Source organism: Garra rufa, chromosome 9 (assembly GCF_049309525.1).
Source record: "Garra rufa chromosome 9, GarRuf1.0, whole genome shotgun sequence".
NCBI lineage: Eukaryota > Metazoa > Chordata > Actinopteri > Cypriniformes > Cyprinidae > Garra > Garra rufa.
In genome coordinates, this window is record NC_133369.1 from 1,848,650 (window position 1) to 1,862,155 (window position 13,506).

Sequence of the window (13,506 nt, forward strand, 5' to 3'; positions counted from 1 at the left end):
TCCAATGATTCGCGATTCGTTCTCAGAAGTTACGAATCAAATGATTCGCGATTCGTGCTCCGACGTTATGAATCAAATGATTCGCGATTCGTTCTCAGAAGTTATGAATCAAATGATTCGCGATTCGTTCTCAGAAGTTACGAATCAAATGATTCGCGATTCGTGCTCAGAAGTTACGAATCAAATAATTCGCGATTCGTTCTCAGAAGTTATGAAACAAATGATTCGCGATTCGTGCTCCGAAGTTACGAAATTATTTGCGATTCTCGCTCTGAAGTTACGAATCAAATGATTCGTGCTCCGAAGTTACGAATCAAGTTAATAATTTACGATTTTTAATTATTTATTCTTGTATTTTATTTCATGATTGGCAGGTAGTACTTCCCCTTCTACTGAAAATTAAACATTAAACATGATATTTAGGTTCTCAAACAATAAAAGCTGACCAATTTATTTATGTGTGACAAAAATTCAGTGAGGTCATGTTTTGTTGCCTTGAGTTAATTTCTTGGATTTTGATAGAATAAAATAAGTCATATTTTATATATATATATATGCATATATGTGTGTGTGTGTGTGTGTGTGTGTGTGTGTGTGTGTGTGTGTGTGTGTGTGTGTGTGTGTGTATAAGTTCAATTTTAAACATAGCTACAACCTCAGTAACAAATTATAGTAACAACCTTGAGTTAATTTCATGGACATTCACAGAAAATATTCAATAAGTAGTGTTTATTTATTTGTGTTCAGTTTCAATTATAGAATCAACTTCAGTTTCAAATGTAAATGAGCTGTACAGAGATTAATACAGGTCCACTGGGTATTTATTCAACCTCTGTTGATAGATTTACGCACTTTTCATTTATAAAATATACTGAAAATGCACGTAATCTGTATTTTTAGCCAGTGTGATCAAGCCAAATGGTGAAAATAGCAAGGACTAAAATATTGTGGAGGCAAAAGAAAGTTGTTACAGGTCTTGAAGGTGTTCCCAGGCTTTGACACATGCACCTAATCTCCATTGTTTTAGGCATTTAAAGTATACTTTGATGCATTTCAGAAGCTTATCTTGGAGCTGGATTCTTCAAAGCTCTCAAACAGAGTCGTCACTTAGGTCTAAACTGCTGACTTAAAATAAGATGGGTTTATCTGTGGTTCCATGTTGCCAAACAAAGACGTCACATATTTGAACATTTTGTGTCTAGAAAGAGAAAAATCCACCAAAAAGTAATTTCATTGTGTATGTAAAACTATTTGTACCTAAAAAGAAACAAAAAGAGACTTTGTTCTGCAGACTTGAATTTATATGCCTTACAAAGTAATTGTGAATAAAAAAAACACTAGAATACTAATAGATGTGGTTTTTTTAGATTTTTAAATGTAAGTTTGACATTCATCTTTATTTTTATTAATCCACTCATTAAAAATTATACTAAGTATATTTTTTTTTGGGTCAAATCAAAACAATTCCTTAAGGGGAGACACTGCAGGCAAAAACGCAGTTTTTTCATGCACCTGTCAAGCTTGAGATTTTTAGCTTTTTGGTGGTTTCAAGTGTTTTTTCAGACTAGTGGAAAGAACAAAAACACTGTTAAGTGTGTTTTTTATAGCACTTTATCTATTTGTGTCAATAAATTTTAATTACAATACATATTTTTAAAGGCCGTTTTTTCAAAATTAGTTTTTTTCTCCTACGCTGAGCCATAAATCTCCATTTCACTTCACTTTTATTCCCCTAAAAATGGTAATAAAACAAAAAAGTTTTTAAGTTATGGCGTGACGAAATGAGACCCAAAATTCCCTCTGTAAAAATTTTTGACTCTAATATGTCAAAAAAAATTAAACAAGTATTTTGAAACTGACTTAACCCAGTGTTTACATTTTTGCACTAGAAATGTATGCAAATTAGTGCATATTTCATTAAATAATGGATCATTTGCATATTTAAACCTAACATTTTAGAAAACTTGTAATACAAAAAATGTTTGCAGTTATCAGTGTAATCAATCATCTGGGTAAGTAAGGTGATAACTGTTAGTTAAATATTTTACCCTATTCACCTGCAGTGTCTCGCCTTAAAATAGTATTCATTACCATTTAAATTTTACCAAATTTCTTGTGTGTGCTATTTTCATCTAATTAATTTGAATGGCTAATTTTTTTAACTTAATTCTCAATAGTTAATTGAATTAATATTATTGCTTGTAATCTGTTGCCAGGATTTTATTGAGTAGATGTAGTGTATTATTTTTTGCCCGTCTATTAGCGTTGTGCTCTGTTGTACATTCTGTAGACTACGGATAAGGATGCACACAGACACCATTTAAGAGCCGATTCTGATGCTAATCATCAGATCGCTTTTGTCCTTTGTCTGGATTTTTTAAAAGCTTTCTCCAGTTCTTCCATCACAGGCAGAGGTCCCTCGAATTTGTTGGTTTCGATGGACCTGAGTTTGTCCTGATAGTCCTCCGGCAGCCCGTTCTGCTCCGCACCCATCACAATAACCTGAAACACACAAGGTACATCATTTCCACTGCAATCTTGAAGACACTTCTGTCATTTGAGTTCTAGAAGACACACCTTCTGGAGGAATCTAGTCTTGCATTGTGGTTTTTGAGTGTTATTATAAAGTGCTGTTTATTCCAGCCAAGAACATGTTTTTGCTGATTATTTAACTTTTTCTAATACAGTTTTAGTTTTTTGGTTAATGTGCTTTTATATTTTTTTCTGCACATGCAAAATGCATTAAATGTAGATTCTAGGTTGAAAGGTAACTAAATGTATGGACATCAGATCTTTTTAACTTTTTCACAATTTAAAAGTCTTACTTTATAGGGGACATTCTACCAGAAACATACATGTCTACTTTAAAAAAATCTCGAATTATTAAATCTGAACGTTAAGGACATGTTGCACTATGAAAAATGCATCTCAGCATTTTTTTATGTATATGTGACCCTGGACCACAAAACCAGTCTTAAGTCGCTGGGGTATATTTGTAGCAATAGCCAAAAATACATTGCATGGGTCAAAATTTTTGATTTTTCTTTTATGCCAAAAATCATTCAGAAATTAAGTAAAGTTCATGTTCCATGAAGAGTTTTTGTAAAATTCCTACTGTAAACATATCAAAATGTAATTTTTGATTTGTAATATGCATTGTTAAGAACCTAATTTGGACAACTTTAAAGGTGATTTTCTCAGTCTTTTTGATTTTTTTGCATCCTCAGATTTCTGATTTCAAATAGATGTATCTCGGCCAAATATTGTCCTATCCTAACAAACCATATATCAATAGAAAGCTTATTTATTGAGCTTTCATATGATGTATAAATCTCAGTTTTGTCAAATTTAACCTTATGACTGGTTTTGTGGTCCAGGGTCACATATGTATATGTATATGTATTTTACCCCTAAAATGTAAGACCCTGTCACAGACAAATTTGTATATATTAGAATGGTTTCCTAATGAATTTCTATGATACAAAAAGGCATTTTCTTATTGGTCACATGTCCCTGATTGCATCTAACATGGTTTTGTAATTCCTATAAGAAATACCAACTTACTTCTACTAATAGTAATATAAATGACAATTATATATGTATAGTCCTTTACAGAACAACTCACAGAAACCAACCATTAGTCAGTTTTTGGATTAAATACTTTTTATGCACTGTAACAAGTCAAGGACGTCATGTACGTTTCTGCTAGAATGACCCATAGTTATTTTGTTGCAAAGATTTTTATATTGTATTTTGAAAATGATAGTGCATATTCTGGATGCTTCGGTTTGATTGTTTTCGTTGTATCACTGACCCGGTTGCTGGCGGTGCCCTATTGTCCCATACAAAGCGAGCCAGAGCAAACGCCAGAAAAAACACCACAACATTGTCCTTTCGCCAGCAGCACAAATAACAAAACATTTTGAAGAATGATATCAAATTAGAGAAGCATGTGTTTCTATTGTTGTTGCTGTAATTTGACACACAATAGATGTTGGGAAAACAGAATTAGGTTCATTCCGTTACTGAGTTCAACTCACTGAATCAATGATTCAGTCGAAGCAGTTAACTATCAAATGGAGGAAATGATTATTAATGAATACCTCTTTCATTTTCAGTCTGTTCCTCAAACAGAACTATTATATGACATCTGATGAAAATGCTTTTGTGCTCTTTTTGTCTTTTGATTTTTACTCACTATTTCCAGATATAATATTTTAGAGCTTGGCATATACTAGAATATTTTTTATAGTATTATTTGCTAGAAATTGTGAGTAAAGGTATTATTCTAGATATGCCAATCTCTACAATATTATATTTGGTAGAAATCATAAATGAAAAAAATAAATTCTAGTTATTCTAGGCTTTAAAATATTTTATTTGCTAGAAATTGTGAGTAAAAAGTATTATTCTGGTTATGCCAATCTCTAATATAATATATTTGGTAAAAATCATGAATTAAAAAAAAAATATTCTAGTTATTACTGGCTTTCAAATAATTTATTTTAGAAATTGAGTAAAAATTATTATTGTGGTTATGCCAAGCTCTGAAATATTTAATTTGGTAGAAATTGTGAATCAAAAAAAATTTCCTAGTCATGCCAGACTCTAAAATATTTTGTTTTCTAGAAATTGTGAGTAAAAATATTATTCTGTTTATGCCAAGCTCTAAAATAATTTACTTCCTAGAATTTGTAAATAGAAAATACTTCTGAAAATAAGTAGAATAATGCATATTTATAAAATACATAAAAATGCTGATTCTATTCATAAAGATTCTATTCATTTCTATTTGGTAGAAATCATGAGTTAAAAATATTAAGTAGTAAAAAATCTAAAAAAAAAAAAAAAAAAAACTAATAATGTATATTTATAAAATGCACACAGATAACGTTACACAGAGCTTGTGCAATCACAAAAGTGAAAGTAAAATGATCGTGGAATCAAAACAGCGTTTTCAATGACTGGCTCGAGTTCCGTGATTAAATATAGATTTTACTCCATGTGCAAGCTACTGAAATGAGCCGCTCTGTGAAACAGCCAATCAGAGCAGAGCTCATCATTATTATTCATGAAGCTTCCAAATAAGGCAATAACAGATCATTTAATTCTAGGGACAAATCCTAGGGTTGTAAATGGACCTGTAAAGCCGTTTCCGAAGAATTTTTGCCCTTTCCTATGCCTTCTATGTAGATATCAGAGAACAAATGAAAATATTGTATCAATGCATTCTATGGCACCTTTAAAGCATACAGGAGGCTGTACCTGTAGATACTGCGGTGAGGGTGGCGCATAAATGCAGCTGTTCATGATGTACGTCCGACAGCTGAGGTTCTGGCCGCTGGTGTAGACGTCCACCTCCACTGGACTGTAAGTGCCCATTTTCACATTCTCCTGGCTGTAGAGAAACATCCATCACTCACTTATAAGCCTAATTTTTACATGAAAATCTGTGATTTATATTTGTGTGTGTGTTTGGGGTCTGAAAGCTCCTACCGGTCCAGGGACTCAAGGTCCGACATGTTCATCCTCCACACGACGCCCCACACCTCATCACCCTGACTGTGCTCGATAGTCGCAACACCACCGTGCCAGCGCTGACTCGCTAGTCCTTTATGATTCCCGAAGACCAGTTTATAATCCTGGAGAAGAAAGATAGATAGATAGATAGATAGATAGATAGATAGATAGATAGATAGATAGATAGATAGATAGATAGATAGATAGATAAAGTTAAACAGTCTGATGAATGGAAGGATGATGGATGGATATACAGTCAGATGAACGGCTGAATGGATGGGTAAACAGTTAGATAGATGGATGGATGGATGAACAGTTGGATGGATGGACAGACGGATGGATGGATGAAGAGTTGGATGGATAAATGGCTGGATAAATTAATGGATGGATGGGTAGATGGATAACTGGATGGAAGAACAGTTGGAGAGATGGATAAATGGATGAATGAATGGATAAAAGTTGGATGGATGGCTGAACTGATGGATAAGCAGTTGATTGGATATATGGATAAACGGATGGATGATTGGATGGACGAACAGACTAATGAACAGACTGGTGGATGGCTGGATGGATAGATAAACAGTAGTATGGATAAATGGATGGATGGATGGATGAACGGACGGATGGATAAACAGGGATGGTTGGATGATTGAATGGAAAAACAGATGGATGGATGGGTGGATGGGTGGATGATGGACGAACAGACTAATGAACAGACTGGTGGATGGCTAGATGGATAGATAAACAGTAGTATGGATAGATGGATGGATGGATGGATGAACGGACGGATGGATAAACAGGGATGGTTGGATGATTGAATGGAAAAACAGATGGATGGATGGGTGGATGATGGACGAACAGACTAATGAACAGACTGGTGGGTGGCTAGATGGATAGATAAACAGTAGGATGGATAAATGGATGGATGGATGAACGGACGGATGCTTAACAGATGGATAAACAGGGATGGTTATGATTGAATGGAAAAACGGATGGATGGGTGGATGATGGACAAAGAGATGGATGGATGGATAGAAGCACGGATGGATGGACGGACGGATGGACGGATGGATGGATGGATGGATGAACGGACGGATGGATGGATGGATAAACGGATGGATGGATGGTTGGATGGATGGACGGACGAATGGACAGATGGATGCGTAGATGGACGAATGGACAGATGGATGGATGGACGGGCGGATGAACAGACTAATGAACAGACTGGTGGATGGCTAGATGGATAGATAAACTCTAGGATGGATAAATGGTTGGATGGATGAACGGACGGATGGATAAACAGACGGATAAACAGGGATGGTTGGATGATTGAATGGAAAAACAGTGGATCGATGGGTGGATGGATGGATGGATGGTTGGATGGTGGACAAAGAGATGGATCGATGGAATAATGGATGGACGGACGGATGGATGGACGAACGGACGGATAGATGGATGGACGGATGGATGGATGCATGGATGGACGGGCGGACGAATAGATTAATGAACAGACTGGTGGATGGCTAGATGGATAGATAAACAGTAGGATGGAAAAATGGATGGATGGATGAACTGACGGATGGATAAACAGGGATGGTTGGATGATTGAATGGAAAAACGGATGGATGGATGGATGGATGGATGGATGGATGGATGGACGGATGGATGGTTGGATGATGGACAAAGGGATGGATGGATAGAAGCACGGATGGATAAATAGATGGATGAACGGATGTATGGATGGGTGGATGAACGGATGTATGGACGGACGGATGGATGGATGGATGGATGGATGGATGAACGGATGTATGTATGGATGAATGGATGGATGGATGGATGGACGAACGGACAGATGGATAAACGATGGATGGATGGACAAACAGACTGATGGATGGATGGACGAATGGATAAAAGACAGTGAGATAGTTGGATAAACAGACAGATTGCTAGATATATAATAGATAGATAGATAGATAGATACCTTGAGTTTGGCCACACAGTAGACGGTCGCTGAGGGGTTCTTCAGCTGCAGTCTCTCCTTCAGCAGGTTACTGCCGTAAGCGAAGTACAGGAATGTGGATCCATTCTGGTAGTCATTAATGTTGTCCATCATTGAGTCGTCAGAGGGCAGAGGGACTAGGAGGAAGAGGACAAGGATGAGGAAGAGGAGGGACAGGGTGAGGAAATGGAAGCGGGACAGCTTTGCTTGCAGTCAGGTCAGCAGGGCTCAGAGGCAGAGCGAATGAAATGGAAAACAGCTCTGTTAGCTGAGCTTTCAGCAGTGCTCCATTCTCATGCAAATCCATTGTGTGTCAAACCGCTGTTCAGCCTGCCTGCATTCATCTGATCCTAACCTCTATCAGCAAAAACGTACCCAACCGGCCCTCTAGTGGAAGTGGCAGGAATAACCTTTTTGTAGTGAAACATCACCCATAAAGCAATGCAGTTTACATACCTAAGGCAATATTTTACATTAGGACATTTAGAAAAGGAACATGAAATTCATCTGAATATCATTGTCACTGTTTTAAGACTTTTGGTAATCAGATTAAATTATTTCAGTCTAATGACAATTAGTCTTTAGCAAAATCATCATGACTCAGAGGCTCCAAGTACTTTTGGCTACAGCAAAAGGTGGAATGGTAGAAATCCGCTACTGTTGCAACAACTTATCCCCCTTTTTTTTAATACAAAAGTTTTTTTTTTCTGTGAAGGCTTCTGCTTCAATAGGGGCTGTTTGGTAGGAAAATCATGAGAAAAATAACAGTACAATAAATGGTCAAATAAATTGTTTGTGCTGTCCACTTAAGACAATGCATCATATTAGCCAGACTCATTAAATTGACCAAATTTGGCCATTTATGCAGTATCACTGTCTTCAACCATTAACATTAAACGTTTTCGTTATAATGGTTTTCAATCAAAGGAAAACATTTAACATGCATGCACTTTGCATTCATATCCAGGGCTGCTTGCTTGCATATAGTATGCATCAACAGAATACTAAGTTTAGCACTTTAATTTTACTTTCTTAATGCATTAAGCCACGTTCATTTATTCTTTGTAAATCTATGGGAGAAAAATACTTAACATGAAACTTTACACATTGCTTTCATATTCTGGGCTTCTCTGCTTGCAAGCTCCTTTCAGAAAGGCAAAGAATATCCACATAGCTTTAAGGTGAATGTAATATTCTGTTCATATCAACATTAGTTATTGTTAAATTTCAAAGCGTAATTGGCAATTTAAAAAAGGAAAAAGTATCGGTATCTGTATTGATGATACTGACCCTGTATTTACTTGGTATCAGATCAATACTTGCAATCACCCTCACCAACTTTTTATTGCATTTTAGTTGACTATACAAGTAATATCAAAAATAATTAAGCTCAATTAAATTTTTTTTTTTTGATAATTTACTAGAGACTTGCAAATACTTAATTTTTCAGCCGATTATTTAGAATGATATCTACAAATACAGATAGTTTAGTTTTCTTAAGAAAAAAAATCTCCAAACTAATGCTGTAAACTATACAGAAAGCCTTTCATTTGGTACACAATATCAGAGATTAAAATGAACAACAAAACCATTGTATTCAGTGCTATTTATAGATGTAATAATCACACTCAAAAATCTTTGTATGCACTCAATTTGCACATATGATTTCATGAAAGCTTGTCCTCATGACAGATTTATTCAAAAATGCATACATAATAAACAGTATCTAAGCCCAGTTTGGTGTTTTTTATAGCTTACTACCGTGAAGAATAACTTTCCTGAGGTAAATCCAATGTTTAAGTGTCACATTGTTCACAGGCTGTTTTATTGGATGTTTTCTTTTAGTTGAAATGCTGACTGAGTGATTACATGCGACATGACACATTTTGGTAAGTTGTACTGAATCTTTCAACACCTTTTGATGTTTATTTATGCTTATTTTGTGCTATAACTTGTAGTAAAGTGGAAAATACTCATGTGGGACTTCACACAAATCTCGTGGGATTTTACCTTTGCTGTGGGTGTTACACAGGGTTTGGCCGAACATCGATTACATTACTTGTACACCGCTGCACTGCCCCCACTGCCGTTTGCTTTTTTTATAGAAATAAAAATGATTTGTTTTGATGTAAACATCTGCTCTGCTCCATACACTCTCACTTCCTCTGTCTCAACGATAGCAGTGCCTACAAACATTTGAAACAAAGGCTACTTGAGAGGTAACTTTAAGAAAACTAAGCTGTGTCATGAATAAGTGCCCATTTGGTAACTGTTTTTTCCAATAGTGAATACTATTCATCCAGAGCTATTCTGTTCTCCACAGTTGTTTTCTTTTTTGAGTGGTAGGGTTGTGCAATACTGCAAAAATAAAGTAAATACAGGGCCAGTATTACAGATGCTGATACCTTTTCATTTTCTAAATGACCAATTACACTTTGAAAATTAACAAGAACTAATGTCCATATGAACAGAATATTACATTCACCTTAAAGCTATGTGGATATTCTTTGCTTTTCTGAAAGGAGTTTGCAAGCAGAGAAGCCCAGAAAATGAAAGCAATGTGTAAACTATCATGTGAAGTTTTTTCCTCCCATTGAGTTACAAAGAATAAATGAACGTGGCTTAATGCATTAAGAAAGTAACATTAAAAGGCTAAACTTAGTATACTGATGTTGCAAACTATATGCAAGCAAGCAGCCCTGGATATTGATATGTTAAACGTTTTCCTCTTATAGAAAACCATTATAAAGAAAACGTTTAACGTTAATGGTTGAAGGCAGTGATACTGCATAAAAAGGCCAAATTTGGTCAATTTAATGAGTCTGGCTAATTTTAATGTATTGTAATATTGCAAAAGACGTTTTGTCTGTTTTGGATTATTTTGATGTTTTTCAGCATCTTGATTTTTTCCCCACGCATTTACATTCTCATACTCTTGACTTGCTTTGCACTGTTGGTTTTGACAATATTAGTGCTCTTGCTCATGAATTAGGCATCTCTGATCATAAACGTATTGTCTTTGGTTTTTCTCTCCCTCTTGTAAAACTAAAAACTAAATCTACTATATCTTACCATAACCTAAAATCTGTAACCACTGACCATTTTTCTGCTACTATTGCTGCTTCCGCTCTCTTTTCCGCACTTGACCTTCTGAGCCCTGATGAGACACTCTCAAGCTATAATGTAACTCTTTGTAATCTTTTGGATGACCTAGCTCCACTAAAATCTAGAACTGTCCCTTCCGCTCCTTGGTTTGCCACTGAACTTAAAAGTAACGAAAGCTGAATGTAGGCGCCTTGAAAGAATTTACAAAAAAATCCTCCCTTGTAGTGCATGCTATTGCTTTTTTAGATTCTGTAGTGTAATAGAAAGAATATATAATAATATATAAACTTATTAAACCATCATCCAAATGTAGCTATTAATGGCTCTGTTGATCTTTGTCTTTTTTCCTACTTAAAAGTGATAACATTTACCAATCCTTTTCACCATCTGTCTCTTTATATCGGACAGACAGCAATTAACCTTATGCACAGAGCCATATGCATAAGCCAGCTCATAAACTTACGCTGAAGCTCATTTTAGATGTGCTAGATGTAGGTGGACACTCTTGAGACTCCTCTACTGCCTCGTTCTTATCAGAAACTGAGAAAAATAATAATTGCAACAATGTAAATAATGATAGCGGCATGAACATTTGGTTTCATATTATTTAACAACATCATTAAAAAGGTGTACATTTAAATGCTGGCAGCTAAACACTATCATAACATGTTTAGGCAAGCGTTATCTAGCTAGCGATACTTCTCTTCAAGGACATCTTAATCGTATTCTTAATAATCAGTAACTTCATAGTCATGAACTCATTTATAAAATCTTGTAATATTTGAAAGCCTTTATTATTTTTATAAAGCTGTGCAATAGAATTCACTTCAAAGATTCACTTTTCATTCATAAAGACATGGAAAAAAATGTCTTTTCACAGAAAACGTATTTTAAAGATGAAAATGACATGAAATGACCCATATAACCAGAAGATGGCAGCAGAGGATCAATCAATGGCTGCAGCTCCCTAGTTTTTTCAAGACATCTTTTTTGTCGATTTATTATAAAATTACTAGTATAATAATTTGTAGTACTTTAACCACATTGAATTATACAGTATAGCAAGTGCATAAAGTCGTTAAAATAAATAAGCTCAGGCTCAAACAGCCTATAAAGGTGAATTATTTAAAGTGCTCCTATTATGCTATTTTAAAGGTTGTTAATATTGTTTTATGAGTATCCTAAAACGGGTTTACATGTATGCATGGTCAAAAAACACTTGTTTTCTCCAAAAATAGATTTACTTTCTAAATGATTCATAAACAACTTGTGCGAAGCAGGTCAAAGAATCTAAAAGTTGGTATCGATACTAACGCTATTCGGATCGATCCGCCCACCACTACAGGATAATATAACAACTTAATAAAAATCTTGATAATTTGTGTAGTTTTTTGGGGTAATTACAGTTGTCAAAAATGACTGGCCTACAAAAAATGCTTATAAATCCCTCATTGCGCTATATTATTAAAAAATCTTGGATTAAATATTTGATCAACTTTTTAATCATATATATATATATATATATATATATATATATATATATATATATGCATATATATATATTTTGCATCATCAGTATACTAAGTTTAGCCTTTTAATGTTACTTTCTTAATGCATTAAGCCACGTTCATTCATTCTTCATAACTCTATGGGAGGAAAATACTTCACATGAAACTTTATGCATTGCTTTCATATTCTGGGCTTCTCTGCTTGCAAACTCCTTTCAGAAAAGCAAAGAATATCCACACAGCTTTACGGTGAATCCAATATTCTATTTATATCAATATTAGTTATTGTTAATTTTGAAAGTGTAATTTGTCATTTAAAAAAGGAAAAAGTATCAGTATCAGCAATACTGGCCCTGTATTTACTTGGTATCAGATCGATATCATTAAGTGTTAGTGCAATGCGAGAACATTAACAAGCATTTTCAGGAAAAAAAAATAATAAAAATCCTCTCCAGGTTAAAAAGACTGGAACACAACATGAAGGTTACATAATGAAAAACTGGCCTTGAGCAGTGATCAAGTAGATGGAAATGTCTTAAAGTTGACTGTTTTCCAGAGTCGCACTAGTTTGATGAGATGTGAAGTGTTTCATCACTCACCTGCTGAACTCATGAGGTTGAATCCAGCGGTGAGCAGCGTGAGGCTGAGGACGAGACTCTGGCAGGAGGACATGCTGTTCGTTTCAGGGTTCAGCTGGTTCTGTGTGGAAGGAGAAACGGCTGGAGCAGGACACTTGGACCTGGGAGGAGGAGACCGTCCCGCCCTTTTGATCTCATCAGACCACGACTGGTAAAATGCATTTGTTGAACTGTGATTTTGTCAAAGCTAATGTGATTCATTCACACACTTTCCTTTTCATAGACATAGAATCTGAACCAGATGTGAAATTTTGAAAGTCAACAGGTTTTGTACAAGTTACATGAATAAATGTCACATAAGGTTACTAAACATGCATTTTGTAGTAATTGAACAGAAACTGCATTTAAAAAAATAAATGCATACATAAATAAATAAAATGTAAAAAAAAATATGTGAATTTTTAATTATGTTTGACCAGATTTTATACTTTAAAAAATCATGTTTAGTTCTGTTACTCAACATTTCTTTGCAATTAATTGTGAAATGCACTAATTTCTACAACTATTTTTTGTGACATATTAAACTAAAGTGTTGTGCATTGAAAACAAAGTTATTAATTTAAGTCTTTTGTTGTGAGCAGTTAATATTTGCCAGAATGTTTGCATTTGTCAAATGATTGCCCCTCTCTGACTATTTACCTTTTAAGGTTGTAACACTTCTAAAGATATGATAAACCCTGTTTTATTGAGCAAATGTTAATAAATACTAATTTTACTTAATAAAGCATGTCGTTTT

At 34.8% G+C, this 13,506-nt stretch overlaps 1 protein-coding gene across 1 annotated transcript; it reads right to left on the bottom strand.

The window, feature by feature from the left end:
- Positions 1-714: 714 nt before the first annotated feature.
- ggctb (gamma-glutamylcyclotransferase b) lies at positions 715-12,870 on the bottom strand. The gene is made up of 5 exons (XM_073848013.1): positions 12,732-12,870; positions 7,502-7,656; positions 5,497-5,642; positions 5,266-5,398; positions 715-2,502 (listed from the first exon to the last, which is right to left on the bottom strand). The coding sequence occupies exons 1-5, from the start codon at positions 12,802-12,804 to the stop codon at positions 2,347-2,349; spliced, it is 663 nt and encodes a 220-aa protein (XP_073704114.1). The 5' UTR covers positions 12,805-12,870; the 3' UTR covers positions 715-2,346.
- Positions 12,871-13,506: the final 636 nt, after the last annotated feature.

Excerpts from the sequence above, each read along its gene's own strand:
- ggctb (XM_073848013.1), bottom strand. The coding sequence starts at position 12,804 with ATGTCCTCCTGCCAGAGTCTCGTCCTCAGCCTCACGCTGCTCACCGCT. Across the intron at positions 5,399-5,496 it reads GACCTTGAGTCCCTGGACCG|CCAGGAGAATGTGAAAATGG; the intron begins GTAGGAGCTTTC and ends GTTTCTCTACAG. Across the intron at positions 2,503-5,265 it reads CCTCACCGCAGTATCTACAG|GTTATTGTGATGGGTGCGGA; the intron begins GTACAGCCTCCT and ends TGTGTGTTTCAG.